This window comes from Hyperolius riggenbachi, chromosome 7, assembly GCF_040937935.1.
Source record: "Hyperolius riggenbachi isolate aHypRig1 chromosome 7, aHypRig1.pri, whole genome shotgun sequence".
Lineage (NCBI taxonomy): Eukaryota > Metazoa > Chordata > Amphibia > Anura > Hyperoliidae > Hyperolius > Hyperolius riggenbachi.
Window position 1 is genome coordinate 255,193,668 of NC_090652.1, and position 17,778 is coordinate 255,211,445.

The 17,778-nt window shown below is 46.1% G+C and overlaps 1 protein-coding gene across 9 annotated transcripts in view; it reads right to left on the reverse strand.

Annotated features, from left to right (window-relative positions):
• The window catches only part of MYO3B (myosin IIIB), a 394,939-nt gene that overhangs the window by 41,908 nt on the left and 335,253 nt on the right, over positions 1–17,778 (reverse strand). For all 9 annotated transcript variants that reach the window (XM_068245545.1, XM_068245547.1, XM_068245546.1 and 6 more), the window contains one exon: positions 13,411–13,491. In XM_068245545.1, the coding sequence (XP_068101646.1) occupies positions 13,411–13,491 (81 nt within the window). The remainder of the gene's footprint in view (positions 1–13,410; positions 13,492–17,778) is intronic.

Below are 17,778 nucleotides of genomic sequence, written 5' to 3' on the forward strand. Positions count from 1 at the left end.
GGCGCCTCTGTTATCCTGCTACAAAATAATTTAATCCACCCTTGGTGGAGGGATGTATCCCCACTTTTTCCCATCTACAGAGAGCGACTTCTTAGACCTGAGCGGGGTCAGGTTATAATTCTCCCCGCCTGCTCGCCCAGTGGTTGCCTTGGTGGCGACCTACCTTTGTGAGTATAATCACCTTCTTTATCACCAGATACCATTACATTAACATACTACACCATATCGGGCTCTCGGTTTCCCTCTCTTCACATCACAGAACAGGTATGCAGTGGTGGGTTCACTGAACAGGTATGCAGTGGTGGGTTCACAGTACAGGTATGCAGTGGTGGGTTCACAGTACAGGTATGCAGTGGTGGGTTCACAGAACAGGTATGCAGCCAGGAACAAGCTAAGCCTAACTAATCTTTCCCTATGAGAGACAGTCTGCAGCAGCTCGCCCTACTCTCACTAATGCAGGCACACGAGTGACCGTAATGGCCGCCGCTGCCTGCCTTATATAAGGGGGGTGGGGCTCCAGGGGCTAGTGTAGCCTAATTGGCTACACTGGGCCTGCTGACTGTGATGTAGAGGGTCAAAGTTGACCCTCCATGTGCATTATGGGGCGAACCGAACTTCCGCAAAGGTTCGCCTGCGGGACGCGAACGCGAACCACGGAAGTTCGCATGGAACCGTTCGGCCCAACTATACTCATCATGTCACAATATTTAAATGAGTTGGTTGTTTGCGATATCGGTGTGTGAAAATAAGTCTTTTCAATGACATTGCCGGCAGGCCCGGATTTACCTCACAGAAGCCTATAGGCACAGATGTCCTGGCACCCTAGATTTCACCCTCCATGAACCTAGAAACCCCCACCGAACTGCACCGCAAGTGTGCTGGCTAGTCCCGCTGTCACTTCTCCCTTATTTACCTTGCCTTTCATAGGTAGCTACAGGTATCCCTTAGCATAAGGTAGCCAGAGGTACCTTCAGTGTTAAGCAGCTAGAGGTGGCCCTGACTGAAGTGAGATCCTGTCAGTTGAATGATGAGAGCTGGGTAGGTAACCTCTCATCAGGACTCTGCATAGGGAAGGAGGGAGAGAGTTGCTTGGGGATAAGAGTGAGCCGCCTTTCCATCTACAGTGACTTATGGTAAATCCGGCTATGATTGCCGGTAAAGTCGTTTCCACAACGTTGGTTATCCGTTTTTCACGACTTTTGTTGGGCGTTTGTGCGGACCTTAATTGACTACATAAACCTGTACTGTGGCGGACAGTCTGTCCCAAGGCAAAATTAATTATCCTGGAATTGAGGACTCTAACAACTGTAACAATAGGGTGAACATTAGGAACATCCACTCATTGCATGAATCGCCAGTCACTCCTAGCCTGGCACCTGGTATTTCACATGTTCAGAGTGTTATCATCAGGAGATGTTGGCAGCACTCCACAAATGATCCTTTACCAGTTAGAATAAGAGAATAATCTGCAAGCTGATGCTCATCATATATATTATGTTGCTCTGCTTTTCAGCACCATTAATAATCATTGCAGTGCTCAGTCAGATACTCATTATGGCAGAAAGACTTGATGCAGCAGATCAGGTTCTGATTGATTATTGACTGCTCTGTATGAAACCAAATGCAAGTCAGTGCTGAATGGCGGGATGTTAATATCTTCAACTTGGAATTCATTTTAATATTCTAATACGTGGCCTATATGATTTACTAGTTAGAAAACGTGTCATGCTGAATGGCCAGAAGTACTGCAGATTAAAGAGCAAGGATGCTATTGTTCATGGCATTTAAAGAGCACCTGTCTCCACCACAATGGTATGAGGGCAAAGTGTAGGAGGCCTACTTATAATGATTGCTGCATTATAGCTCACCCTCCAACTCTGCACCTTACAGAGGATGGCAAAAAGAGACATTAACCTGTTTGTAAAAGGCATATGTCTTTTTGTGATGGTAAAACAATGCTGCAATCTACAGCGATGCTCCTCCTTTGGCTAGTTGGCTCGCCACTGGCTCACATGATGTTGGAATTGTCATGTGACTTAGCTGACTAATGAGAGAGCAGGAGTCTATCCAACAGAGGCGGAGCTAGGGTTTTTACGCCTCACGCTGAGCAAAATGTGCGTGGCCACAAATCAGAATGTGGACGTGGTCATGGGTGGAGTCAAATGTACGAATGCTGTTTAGATAGCCAGATGTACCCCATCCCCCCTAAAGATAGCAATATGTGCCCCCCCCCCCCCCCATTTAGATGACCAAATGTGCCCCCTTCCCTTGTTCAGATATCCAGATGTGCCCCCCTTTAGACAGCCAGATGTGCCCCACATCCCCCATTTAGATAGCCAGGTGTGCCCCCATTTAGATACCCAGATATGCCCTGCTTTTTCTACTGCGTTAACGCTTCTGCACTCCTCTGCAGAGGCAGGGAGAGAAGCAGGGGCACTTCGGGGCAGCTAGCGAGCCGCCTCTCACACATGTGGGGGTGCAGCGGCTGTGGTTAGCCCCCTTACAGTGCTGTGCCCGGGGACAGGTGTTCCGCCTTGCCCACCCATAGCTACGCCTCTGCTATCCAACCTCGACTGAGAGAAATTGGCATAATTGGTGGCTGATAGATCACTGAAGGTCTGTCCTCTGAGAGGGAGGAGCTTACCTTAGCTGTAGTTTGCAGCTTTGCTATGGCAAAACAGATTTCAACAAATTTTTCCAGCTTTCAAGTGGAAAACCAATTCTTGTGTACAGATGCAGCCCTGGTGACGTGTTTCACTGCATGTTTATAAATAAGATTCAGTTTATTTTTAGTGTTAATATTTCAGACTGAGAGTTTGGTTGAAACTTTAGTTCCTGATCATCTGGGTAAAAAAGTAGAGCCAGTAAAGGGGTACACAGATTCTCTGGCCTCCTCCTGCGTATGTATGGTTTCGGCAGTGGCAATTTGACATGTAATTACAGTCTGTGGTGGCGCTCAAAGCAGGCGCTGTGTAGGGCAGGTGCCGAAGCACCTGATGTGTTCATCTTTACGTGCTGGTGGAACAAATCACTCTCCTCTGGCTATTATTGTTCCTGCAGAGTCATCTTTTCAAGCTCCTGCAACAGAGTGCAGCTGCTCACTCATCCTACACCCTCACCTCTCCTTAGAACAGAACACTTTACTCAGTCAGGAGCCAGACAGTATGACTGAACAGTGCTTGCGCCAAAACTGCAATTAGAAACTATTCCAAGCAACCATTTCAGGCAACAATTTAACAACAAATCTAAATTGTGTATGAACCTTAGTAATGACCAGGTCATGTGACAACTGAATGTCTGTAGGTAGAATCCTACCTGATTCTCCTTGAAAGAAAATGATTTAGCCATAATAGACCTTCATATACTGTATTAGTTAAATACCTGGCTATCTATAACGGGGGCACCTATACCTGGCTACCAATACTGGGGGTCACCTATACCAGGTTAATTATACTGAGGGCACCTATACCAGGCTACCTATACTGGGGACATCTATACCAGGCTACCTATACTGGGGACACCTATACCAGGCTACCCCTATACCAGGCTACCTATACTGGGGACACCTATACCAGGCTACCTATACGACATGCACCTATACTGGGTTAGCTATACTTAGGGTGCCTATACCAGGCTACCTATACATAGTCGAGGTTATGCATTTCCACTGTTGGTGGTTTTAATGTTAAGGCTGATTGGTTTACATTCTTCTTTAAAGATGGCTAGCAGGTGTGGTAGGTGGGCCTTCTCTATGGAAATACAATGGCACCAGCACAGCACGTGTTGTCAACTTGAATTCACTGCGATTGTGTATGACAGCGTGGCACATCAGATACCACTGGTTGTATGCATTATATTTCCATACCCACAGGGAATGTCTTTTCAGCTAGCTTATTTCTCCAAGCCTTTCTTGTCTTCCCCAATTGATCAATGGGCTGTGCAGTATATAAGCCCACAGAGATCTCTCGACCACCAGCTCATGTATTTGAAAGGCGTCTGTTTATTTTTAAAATGCTAATTTCCCTACCCCTAAAGACTTGTCGAGGGGGAGAGGGAGGAAAAAAAAAAGAACAATCTCTTAAGTTTAGCAATTTCCATCAGGGGGTTGCTTTCCTGTTTTCTACTAGACTAAGATCAATCGCTGTCAGAACCACTTAGACCATACCGCACAATCAAAATTAAGCTTCTTGGTAATTAAAGGAGTTCAGGGCGGGTTTAGACTTTTTTATCTTTATTTTTATTTTTTTAGATTTAAAAATATTAGTAATAATAGCAATGTAGCAAAACGAGAAATAAGGCTTTGAAATGCTAGTGGGACCACAAGCTTGGAGAATTGCCATCGATAACAATTAAGATTGGCCCCCAAACTAACCTCCCTGCCTCAGCAGCAGATTCCGGTGGAGAGGGGGCCCAATAAGGTTAATACCCCTACTTTGATCTCTGTCAAGGCGTGCTAGCAAGAATTAATTTACATTTCAGATGAAAAAAAAACGTTGACAGCATGAAAAGGCATCTTGTTCCTGGGATGTGAATGCGCGACCATAGATTGGGAATTCTAAAAAGGAAGTTCTGAGGAAGCTAAAAGGATAAGCCCCCACTGCTGATTTTACTGGGAAGGAGATGAAAGGGAAACAAATTTCAATATGAGCGGTGCTGTAGAAACATGTAAGCCAAATGTTTCCTAAATTCGAAGAACGGGCCCGAGATATGCATGGCGTTCAGCCCTCTCGCTGTCATCCGCGCAGCGAGAGTATAAAGTAAATAATGAAATGTAAACTTCAGGCTGCTGATGCGAAATTCCATTTCTGCGGCTGTTTCAGATCTTACGTGTGCTGCGAACGCCGAGTGTTTACCTTCCAGCAATGTGACATTGTTCACCGACTGTCAAGATGGTGTGTAATTCAATCAAGTGCTGCTTCCCATCTTGAGTGGCAAACAACTTCTCCTAAAGCTACGTAGAGACGTATGGCGTTTGCCGTCCGAAAGAATCATTGATGATCGTTTTGGTAACACTCTTCCTGAAGTCAGTGGTAGCTCTGATAGGTTTGGTTCGGCCAAGCAGCATGTAGGTGTGGTTGCAGTGGTTAAAGGATACCTTAGCGTTTAAAATATCTGAAAAATGACGCCTACTGTGTGTGTGTGGGGAGTTATGCAGATGCTTACTGCACCTTCTGTGCCCCGCCATGACCCACCGTTCTCTGGTGACTGACCCCGTTTCTTGCATCCTGGTCAGCGTGATTGGTGCCCTCTGGCCTAGACATACTATGCTGCTTATGCGTAGCACGTCCTCATGAGGTGAAGTGCATGCGTGTTCTGACAGGAATACGTGTGTACATCACATGGGGCTCCGGAGAGCACGGTCACAAAGAGCCCAAGCAGACATACTGCGCATGCGCAGTGTAGCATGTCCGGGGTAGAATTATGTGCCTAATGTCTTACGCACAATGATTAGAGTGTAATGCATTGCATGTAATAATACTGCATTCTGCTGTACTTATCATGCAGTAAGGGCCCATTCACACTTAAGCGATTAGCGGGCGATTCCCGCTAATCGCTACCGCTTTTTAAAGAGCAAGTGCTTTGTTACTCTATGGCAGTGTTCTCACGGCCGCGATTGGCGCTGATTGCCGGCTTTTTGCAATTAGTGCCAATTGCAAATGTGTTACCTGCAGCATTTTCAGGGCGACGCTGGAGCAATCGAGGTACAGTGCTTATAAGCGCTGACCGCAATCACTCTGAAATCGCAGAAGTGTCCAGTGATTTTTACCACGCTAATTGCAGTAAAATCACACTCGCAAAATGGAAGTGCTAAGCGCTTCCGTTTTGCGCTTTTAGATGTGAACGGGGCCTCAGGCTTTGTGCACATTATTCTGCTTAACACAGTTTAGTGCATATGCCCCATAGTGTCCTATGGAGTTGGAAGGAGAAGGAAAATTATCATTTTAGCTGTCAAAAGTTGATTTCTGAATGTATTGTAAAGTTTATGAACACTTTCCTAACATTTTATTTACAACCCCTCCTTCCATTACCCGAAGTTGCGAATGGACTCCCTTATTCCTAACATCTGTCCCATTTATGACCCCCCTGGAGTTTCATCAATGACATTACGCTGGTGCTTCCATCCAGGACAGTGGTAGGGTGTCTTGTCATCACAGTGTCCTAGCCTCCTGCAGTGACATCCGGCAGGTGCCATAGCATTTGAGCCACTCATCCTCTCATTGACACCTGTGCGATGCAATGCGGCAGAATGACGTTTTTACCACACGGCTGATACTGGAGCAACAGCCGTCGGTCTGTTACTTGAGCAGTAACTTGCTTCGACTGCAAGTAATGTAAGTCTACGGCGCCACACATAATGTAAACTGATCGCCACACGTATTTGTGTAAGCGTATTTTAACAAGCCTCACTTCCTGCTTGGCTTGTAGCCAAAAGGCAGATTACCGTGCACTGCCGCAGCAATCTCCATAGGCTTTTTTTGGCAATGCGATGATCTGATCGCATTGCACCGCTACCGCAGGTTGAAAGGAGGCAGTGTGAAACCAGCCTGACAGTTTGGTGTCTTTCAACCCTGATGCATTATGAGAAATATTGGCTTTTTCCGACTGCCAAGCACCCAGTATCTCCCTCTGTGCACAGAACCCTCAGTAATGAACATTTCGTACAGATCACCTGGCAGAACACCGCCAGTGATAAATTTCAGAATGTAAAATAGGGAGAGGAAACATTTGACTAAATCTATAAATGAATGTTGTAAAAAATATGCAGTTTTATTCATTTATGTTATTTTTTTACTACAATTCCTCTTTAAAATAGTAGAAGAAGCAGCAATGAAGAAAAAAAAATGATTGCCATACAGTAAATGGGCTTTAGGTCACAAAAACACATCTATAAGGCATGGACACCTGTTTTTTGCTTCTGCAGAACATAACACACGCAGCTGCTCTGGTGGAGGTTTTTTTTTATAGCTACTTCTGCAATGTATTATTTTGCCTGCCTTTAAAGGGATACTGTAGGGGGGTCGGGGGAAAATGAGCTTAACTTACCCGGGGTTTCTAATGGTCCCCCGCAGACATCCTGTGTTGGTGCAGCCACTCCCCAATGCTCCGGCCCCGCCTCCGGTTCACTTCTGGAATTTCTGACTTTAAAGTCAGAAAACCACTGCGCCTGCGTTGCCGTGTCCTCGATCCCGCTGATGTCACCAGGAGTGTACTGCGCAGACACAGACCATACTGGGCTTGCTCAGTACACTCCTGGTGACATCAGCGGGATCGAGGACACGGCAACGCAGGCGCAGTGGTTTTCTGACTTTAAAGTCAGAAATTCCAGAAGTGAACCGGAGGCGGGGCCGGAGCATCGGTGAGCGGCTGCGCGGGCACAGGATGTCTGCGGGGGACCATTAGAAGCCCCGGGTAAGTTCAGCTCATTTTCCCCCGACCCCCCTACAGTATCCCTTTAAGAAAAAAAAAAGTTTTATTAAGAAATAACAGCTGAAATATCCATTCACAGTGGCGGGCCAAGCCCAACAGGCTTATAGCATAGTAGTGTACAGAAACAACATCAATTCCAGAAAAAAATACCCAATAGAACAGCTGTGTATCATATATCAAAATAACAAACAGGGAAAAAAAATAAATGATAGCGGTTGTCAACAAAACATTCCCCCCCCTGACAGGAAACCTGACATGGGCAAAAAAAAGATATGTATATATACTGAATCCTCCAATAGCGCCTCCCCCCCCCCCCCCCCCCGCCATGATAGGAGCGTGATGTTGACACGCGAGAGGGCCAGACTGCACATGTGCCGACTTACTCCAATTGGTGGCATTACAGTGCAGGCTCAGGCTATTGAAGGATCGAGGCGGCCGTGGAGGACGGCAAGGGAGCCATCAGCCTGGAGGGGCTGGAAGAAGCCCCAAGTATATATAAATTGACATGGGACTTGTAAGCAAGAAAAGAGAAAAACGTAACCTATAAATATCTATGTCCGAGTTGGAAGCATTGTAGGATTGTAACCAATCGTTCCATGCTTTTTTTAAATTGGCAGGACACCTTCTGTGGCAATATAACAATTTCTCAAACTGGACAGTCTCATTCACCAATGTCACCCATAGCGATATTTGCAGTTGCTCAGGAGAATACTATTTTGCCTTCCAACAACAGAAAATATTTAGTTTCATCTCTTTATCAACAAGGAGCACCACCCATAATGCTTTCAGTTCAGGATTAGCCAATCATTGCTTTATGTCCTTTATCTTAAAGGGAACCTGAAGCGAATAAAATTATTTAAAATAAACACATTACGTAGCTGCAAATTAATATTACATACTAACCTCACCATCAGTTCCTCTCAGAAGCTCACCATTTTCTTCTTACAGTGATCCCTCCCAGTTCTTACAATATTTTGTCAGAACTGAAATATACCAGTTGCTGTCAGTTATATATCAGCAGCTGTCAGTTACAACTGAAAGTGCAAGGTAATGTCCATGTTTCCCTATGGCTCAAATGGGTGATATTACAGTTTAACAGTGTGCTGACTAGGAAGCTGTTATGGGGTAATGGCCATTTTTAAAATGGAGGACGGAGAACTCCATTGATCACAGTAGACAAATGGGATGCAGGAGAGGAGAAAGAGATTGAGGAGTAGACTACACAGGAGGTAAGTATGACCTGTTTATGGTTATTTTGACTTTTTATTTTCGGTTCAGGTTCTCTTTCAGTTAACATTCAGAGGAGAGGTTCACAACACTTTAACTTTCTATAACTAATTATTTATAACCACAAAATCGCGTTGACAGACTGCTGGGAGGAAGGATCATAAATAGTTCTATACATAGTCAGCGCCTCTATCAGAATCCGTCAGAATTTAATGGGCATCATAATGGCAGGGGCGTATCTGGGTAATATAGCACCTATGGCAAAAACTTAAATTGTGCCCCCATATCCATTTGCGCACCATATCCAATTGTGCCCCATATTCATACTAAAGGTGTCCCTCCAGTATTGATATCCAGAGGTGTCCCTAGAGTACAGGTAGCCAGAGGTGCCCCCCAGTAAACGTAGTGAGAATTAGCCCCCAGTATTGTTAATCAGAGGAAGCCCCCAGTGTAAGTCACCAGAGTTAGCCACCCAGTATAAGGTGCCAGATAGCCAGAGGTCGCCCCCTAGGATGGATAGCCAGAAGTAGCCCTTCCTGCATAGGTAGTCAGTCAGTTCAGTTTGCCCTCCCAGCATAAATAATTACGAGTGCCACCCCCCCACCCCCCCATAGGTAGTCCTCCAATATAGGTTGCTAGAGTTAGCAATCCCCCCCCCCCCCCCCCAAGTATAAGTTGCGAGCTGCATTTATTAGTATGGTTGTAGAGCATGTGGGAAGAAGGGGCAGCCGTGGGCGCCCATGGTGCTGTGGCACCCATGGCACACACCATGCCTGCACCCCTCTAGATACGCCTCTGCATAATGGGCATACATACATGTATTTCAAGCCACATCTTGAACACCCTCCAGGTATAATACGAGAGATGCCCACTTTAGGTCCAGAACAAGAGTCTTACTTTTACCCCTGATGTCAGCCCTTTGGTTAAGTCCTGTGAGTGAGATGTTATTGAGTACCCAGAGGTCTCAGAGGAAGTGGGTTTAAGCCCCACAAAATGGCTGTTAGACCACCCTGTACTCCCTTTGCATGTCTCCCTGCATGTGATCCTGTGTAACCAATACATTTGGAAACATTCACCCTGGTGCATAGTGCTTTTCTTCTACTTGTAGACACACTGTATGCGTATGCCGTTTTTCCTATAAGTCACCGGCCATCTTATTCATGGTAACCACTTTATAAAGTTAATGTGTAGGGGCCAGAAATGAATTAAGATTAAATCAGGCTCTTTCTTCTACCTGTAGCATTGGATTTCTGCGTGCTGGAGCACATTGTGGCTTCCTAGGTTCAGGTCACAGGGCCTGCAGACAGTATTGGGTGCCAGCCTACCTGCATTCTTCTGCTACGGGGCATACAGTGTTTCTCTGACAGTGGAGCATTAGCATCTAGGCATGACAACAGGTACCCAAAAGTACGTTAGCTTACATCTCTGGTATAATGCTGTCACTCACCTTCTGCTTACATGATTGTGGCAGAACTAAGCTAAGACTGCGCAATCCCCCGGTTTTCTAAAAGAGCTTTATACTGTATTTCATCTGTACATTTAGCTGTCTGCCTGGAGTTCTGCTTTAAGTTTTGCTACACATACATCTTTCTCCAGAGCATGAAACAATAGTGTTCTACATAAACATCCCTTCACTGTCACCCAGCAAAAGCATATCATTGCCTGTTATGTATTCTGCTGTGGGCACAACGTGAGTGCAGCTTCCAATATACACAAATCCATTTACTTAACAAGAACAAGTAACGGGAACATTCTAGTTCTGAGGCAATGCATGATAATATGCAAATTGGGTGTTCTGTTCAGTGACTCACTCATAGAACGGCATCTTCCTGAGAATCTTCCCACCGCTGGAGGAAAATACGAAGCTGAAGAACGTGGTGCTGCTTAACACACAAGCAAATGAACCATAACTGGCTGCTCGCCCCAGCCGCTGTGGAGTGGGGAGACTGCTCATATACAGGTCTTGTCAGATTTCACTCTATTCTGACACATTGTCGCTTGTATAATCCAAACACTTGAGGCAAACTGCTAGTCTCTCAGAATATCTATATGGGCAACACGGCGTCCAAACCTATGTACTGATAAAAGACTTTTGTAGCCCAGAATGTTTATTCATGATTAGTCATTTTGGGTGACTGCCTACTTTCCGCACAGGAGTCCCTCATATGTCAGCTTCATGTCCTTCAGAATGGCAGCAAGCTTTGAGGCATGGCTGAACCCGATTAGATGTGTGTGTTTGTGCGGTGGGGGCAAAATTGGGCATGGTTATGTATTGTAAGTTGCAGCTTTCTAGTGCCCCACCCTGATCCCCACACATACAGTGTCCTTGCTTTGTAGGGTTCCTTTGTCCGCTGCTCCTCTAATATAACATTCCCCCATTATAATATCCCATTACAGGTCACTCCTCCATTATAGTGCTCACCCTAATATAATAAAGTGCAGCACTGGGCAAACTACGGCCCGCAGGCCGGATGCTGTTACTCCAGCCCAGCTACCAGATTTCTTTCCCTCTCCCCTTCCTTCCTGCAGTCATGAGCGTGCGGATACGGGGAACCTAAAACTCACCTGATCGCCGATTCCTGTGTCGCGTCTCCATGGCAACAGGGCATCACATGACAAGACATTGGGACGTGCCAGCGTACTACATGCTAAGCGTGTAATACACTGACATGTCCCGATATCCCGTCCTCTGCCACAGTGACGCGATGCAGGAATCGGCGATCAGGTGAGTTTCAAATCCCCCGCCGCCCTCTCGTAACTCTGCAGGGAGTTGGAAATCAAGGAATGCAGTCCGCACCATGCGGCTCGGGCAGCTTAATGTTTGCCCAGCCCTGATATAGTGTCTCACACTGTAATGCTCCCCTTTTTATAGTTTCCAACATTTGTGATGCATTCACTATGGTGACCTAATGACTTCTGAATTTGAATCCTACTCGGGACACAAACTGCATGGGGTTTGAATGTCCTCAATGTGTAGAGTAATTGGGAGAGGAGTCTTCAATGTGTCAGTAATCAAAAATATATATCCTCATTTGAGTAGTCCATGTTGGCATTCCAAGTGTCATTATAAAGTATTAGAACATATATGGGACATAATTAAAACATATGTGCCATACTTGTGGCTGTGGAGTATTGGCAGTGACTCGAAACATTTCTACTTCATTTGTAAATTCATTTCCATCATCTTTTTTATTATCAGGTGTGATGGTGCATTTGGTCAGCTCAGATGTCTTTTCTTGAAGGCCCAATTGTTGCAATTTTGCACTGGTGTCCCTCTTATTATTTTGGGGGGTTTGTTACCAACTATTTGCTTATCTTATCTTATTCCATCATTTCTTACTTTACTTTGGGCCTCCTATCTGTTTTCTGGTTAAAATCAGTTTTATTGCACACCATAAAGAGAAGTGACAGTACAATAATAAAGGCAAATTACATGGACATAATACACAACAATATCCATCTTAAGTACAGTTAGCGTCCGAGAATGCTCAACTTAGTACAAAGTTTAAGCTCATTCAGCTAGTTAGGACAAAGGAAGAACATTGGGGTGAGGGCCTATAAGCCTTCATTACGCCAACCCAACTAGCTAAAAAGCTGAAAATAACTAGCAAAGGCCAATAAATCTTCGAAGATAATACAGTTCCATAAAACACGACAAAACTGTAATGGAGTGAAAAAGCTGAAATAGCATAAATTAAAGAGAAGAAAGGGAAAAACTAAAACAATCAAAAACATAACAACAAACTAACATCTGCAAAGGCTTCTGATCATCAGTGCTGGTGAGTATGAAACATTTAGTACTTATACCTTGAAGTCTCACCCAAGAAGCAGGGACCTCCAGTCTCAAAAAATGATTGCAATTAAAACTGGTGAACCCACCGTCTATCACAATGAATAGGATATGTGTAAAATGGGACGTTCCCCATTCAGCCAAACAGGAATGATCCTGACTCCCCAACCCTCCCTTTACTACTGGAGCTCCAACCAAAATGCCTATGTGTTAATACGGACATTAAGGTGAATTTACTATTGGTGCTTTCTATTTGAGTGTTGGGGTAGTATTAAGCAACTCAAGGACTACACTCTATTTACTTCCTTGGTCTGACGCACATTTCCTACTTTTCTAGATGGTGATGGGATGGATGTCATTCATCTTATTCAATACACCCCTTTGACTTCGTGTCTTCTCCCGACTTCTCAAGGAGTTTTTATGATATTCTTTTTGTATATATTAATTAGTGTGTCTGTTTGTTTTTAGATTCTTTGTTTTGTAAACGCCTGATGAAGGGTTGACACTAACCCGAAACAGACAAGTGTAGTTGCCTGAATTACTATACAAAGTTTACGTTACTTTTTTACCAAAATTGTCAAACTGTATGATCTCTCTTGGAAAGATTGACCTCTTGTCTTCGAAGTTTTGGGCAAAAAGTTTTTACCTGAAATATTTTTAATGTTTGATACAATAAAGTTGGATACTAATATTTTTTAGTATGGTTTCTAATGATACCAATCCTCCTCTTCTTACACGTATTTGAATGTTCTCCCCATATTTGTGTAGGACTCCTCTTAGTGTTCTGGTTTCCTCCCACAATAAAAAAAATACTGTTAGGTTAAACTGTAAAAATGAAAACATGTTTACATTTGTGCAGCCTTTATTTATCTCTTACTGTCTACAGAACTACAAAAAAGATGGCACATTATTATTATTATACCAACACAAATCATTCATTAATAATACTTCAGACAGTCTTTTACCTGCTTGAATAAGTGTCGCTGCCCCATTTCTTAGATTTTTTAATTCATGGAACTTCTTACGGCCATCATATCCTCTCCATGCTGGAAGACAGAAGGATTCTGAGTTATGACAGTGTACGCTTAGAGCATCGCATAGACATTATACTGTCCAGTACAGAACTATTCACCGTGGAAACAATTTATTTGCAGAATTATGTAAATGTATGCCGGTTGAAAATGGCCCAATTAATTTGAACCTGGGTGGGACTTGATTGGTCAATTTTCAAGCTGCCTAAATGTTCATACAAATTTACACATTTCTCTATGAACTCGGAAATATTTGCCTCTCATTGATAATCCTTAGTTTCCCTAGTTATCACATTGGACAATTGAAAGTAAAGACGCTTGTCTGTAAGGCCTGGACCCAGGCCCCTACCTGTGCTTATAGCCCAGGCCTCCCTGCACATGTACTAGATTTCCAATCCACATATCTACTATACTATGACCAAGCCTCATTTCTGTGTGTTTTTTCCATTCTTTAGCTTAGATCTGTAGCAATAACATTAACAGACACCGCAGCTGTGTGGGAGCCCTGGGGTAGTGTTGGGCGAACATCTAGATGTTCGGGTTCGGGCCGAACAGGCCGAACATGGCCGCGATGTTCGGGTGTTCGACCCGAACTCCGAACATAATGGAAGTCAATGGGGACCCGAACTTTTGTGGTTTGTAAAGCCTCCTTACATGCTACATACCCCAAATTTGCAGGGTATGTGCACCTTGGGAGTGGGTACAAGAGGAAAAAAAAATTAGCAAAAAGAGCTTATAGTTTTTGAGAAAATCGATTTTAAAGTTTCAAAGGGAAAACTGTCTTTTAAATGCGGGAAATGTCTGTTTTCTTTGCACAGGTAACATGTTTTTTGTCGGCATGCAGTCATAAATGTAATACATATAAGAGGTTCCAGGAAAAGGGACCGGTAACGCTAACCCAGCAGCAGCACACGTGATGGAACAGGAGGAGGGTGGCGCAGGAGGAGAAGAAGGCCACGCTTTGTGAGACACAACAACCCCGGCCTTGCATGAGGGCAAGAAGCGTGCGGATAGCAGGCTTTGTACCGCCATGCAGTCATAAATGTAATAAAGATAAGTGGTTCAATAAACAGGGACCACGCGGCAACGCTAACCCAGCAGCAGCAGACGTGATGGAACAGGAGCAGGCGCAGGAGGAGAAGGCCACGCTTTGTGAGACACAACAACCCAGGCCTTGCATGAGGGCAAGAAGCGTGCGGATAGCAGGCTTTGTACCGCCATGCAGTCATAAATGTAATAAAGATAAGTGGTTCAATAAACAGGGACCACGCGGCAACGCTAACCCAGCAGCAGCAGACGTGATGGAACAGGAGCAGGCGCAGGAGGAGAAGGCCACGCTTTGTGAGACACAACAACCCAGGCCTTGCATGAGGGCAAGAAGCGTGCGGATAGCAGGCTTTGTACGGCCATGCAGTCATAAATGTAATAAAGATAAGTGGTTCAATAAACAGGGACCACGCGGCAACGCTAACCCAGCAGCAGCAGACGTGATGGAACAGGAGGAGGCGCAGGAGGAGAAGGCCACGCTTTGTGAGACACAACAACCCAGGCCTTGCATGAGGGCAAGAAGCGTGCGGATAGCATGCTTTGTACCGCCATGCAGTCATAAATGTAATAAAGATAAGTGGTTCAATAAACAGGGACCACGCGGCAACGCTAACCCAGCAGCAGCAGACGTGATGGAACAGGAGCAGGCGCAGGAGGAGAAGGCCACGCTTTGTGAGACACAACAACCCAGGCCTTGCATGTGGACAAAAAGCGTGCGGATATAGCAGCAATGCTTTTTGCCGCCATGCAGTCATAAATGTAATACAGATGAGAGGTTCAATAAACAGGGCCCGGAAACGCAACACCATCCCAGATGTTCATTGGTCATGTTACTTGGTTGGGGTCCTGGAGTGTTGCGTAGTCATTTCCAATCCAGGATTGATTCATTTTAATTTGAGTCAGACGGTCTGCATTGTCTGTAGAGAGGCGGATACGCCGATCTGTGACGATGCCTCCGGCAGCACTGAAACAGCGTTCCGACATAACGCTGGCTGCCGGGCAAGCCAGCACCTCTATTGCGTACATTGCCAGTTCGTGCCAGGTGTCTAGCTTCGATACCCAATAGTTGAAGGGTGCAGATGGATGGTTCGACACAGCTACGCCATCTGACATGTAGTCCTTGACCATCTTCTCCAGGCGATCGGTGTTGGAGGTGGATCTGCACGCTTGCTGTTCAGTGGGCTGCGGCTGCATGGGTGTCAGAAAATTTTCCCACTCCAAGGACACTGCCGATACCATTCCCTTTTGGGTACTAGCTGCGGCTTGCGTTGTTTGCTGCCCTCCTGGTCGTCCTGGGTTTGCGGAAGTCAGTCTGTCTGCGTACAACTGGCTAGAGGAGGGGGAGGATGTCAATCTCCTCTCTAAAGTCTCCACAAGGGCCTGCTGGTATTCTTCCATTTTGACCTGTCTGACTCTTTCTTCAAGCAGTTTTGGAACATTGTGTTTGTACCGTGGATCCAGAAGGGTATAAACCCAGTAATTGGTGTTGTCCAGAATGCGCACAATGCGTGGGTCACGTTCAATGCAGTCTAGCATGAATTGAGCCATGTGTGCCAGAGTCCTACCAGAATCCTCATCATCCTCTTGTGAGCGTTGTGATAGTTGTTGTGATGCATCATAGTCGTCACCTTCCTCCTGGTCTGCTTCTGCTGACCATTCGCGTTGAATTGTGGAAGTCCAACGTGCACCGCTCTGGCCCTCGTCAGTGGTGGCATGAAATTCCTGCTCCAACTCCAGCTGTTCCTCCTCCTCTTCTTCGTCATAGCTGCTGGGGCCAGCGTTCCCTGAGGCGGATGGCCTGATGTTGGTACCATCACGCTGATCGTTTTCTCCTTCAGATTCCCCCAGTTGCATCATGACAGCTGTTTCCTTGATTTTTAACATCGACCTCTTCAGTAAACACAGCAGTGGTATGGTAATGCTGACTGAAGAGTTGTCACTGCTCACAAGCAACGTGGATTGCTCAAAATTTTGGAGGACTTGGCAGAGGTCCAACATGTTGGCCCAATCGGATCCACAGAAGCTTGGCAGCTGGCCGGATGCGCCTCGGTACTGCGCCGTCATGTACTGGACCACTGCACTCTTCTGCTCGCAAAAGCGGGCTAGCATGTGCAGCGTAGAATTCCAGCGCGTAGGGACATCACACAGCAAGCGATGGTGGGGGAGATTGAAGCGCTCCTGCATCTTGGCGAGTGCCCCCGAAGCAGTACTGGAATTTCTACAATGTTTGGACACTCGACGCACCTTCAACAGCAGATCGGGCACGCCTGGGTATGTCCTCAGGAACCGCTGAACTACTAGGTTCATCACGTGCGCCAGGCAAGGGATGTGTGTCAGCTTAGCCAACCTTAAAGCGCGAATGAGATTACTCCCATTATCACACACAACCATGCCCGGTTTCAGGTCCAGCGGTGCCAGCCACAAATCCGTCTGTTCCTTTATTCCCCTCCAAATTTCCTCCCCTGTGTGCTGCTTATCCCCAAGGCAGATTAGCTTCAGCAACGCTTGCTGACGCATGCCAACAGCTGTGCTGCACTGCTTCCACGATCCTACTGCTGCTGGGTTAGCGTTTCCGGATGAGGTACAGCTTTGAGATGCGTTGGAGGAGAAGGAGTCAGAGAGGTAGGTGCTGCTGTTATCCAGTGGGAGGGACGGCGGTGCAGCTGTTTGTGGCGTGGGCAACACCCGTGCCGTAGCAGGTGAGGAATCGCTGCCAGGCTCCACAAGGTTCACCCAGTGCGCGGTAAGGGAGATGTATCGACCCTGGCCGAACGCACTCGTCCAGGTGTCAGTGGTGAGGTGAACCTTGCAGGCAACGGCATTCTTCAAGCTTCGGGTTATTTTGCTGACCACGTGCTCATGCAACTCAGGCACTGCAGAGCGTGCAAAGTGGTAGCGGCTGGGAACCACGTAACGTGGGATGGCCACTGACATCATGCCCTTGAAGCTGTTTGTCTCCACCAATCGATATGGCAGCATTTCGCAGGCCAGAAGCTTGGCTATGCTGGCTGTTACTGCCACGGCCCGGGGGTCATTTGCTGGCAATTTCCTCTTGCGCTCAAACATCTCCGACACAGACAACTGAACCGTAGCGCTGCACACGGAAGGGCTGTTGGTTGTTGTGTTTGATGAACACTGGGAGACCTCAAGAGCACTACTCCGGAAAGTGACAGTGTCAGCGTCGTCTGATGTTTGTGAATGTTGTGAACCACGCAATGGCTGGGCTACTGCTGCTGCTGAGGCGGGTCTGGTGAA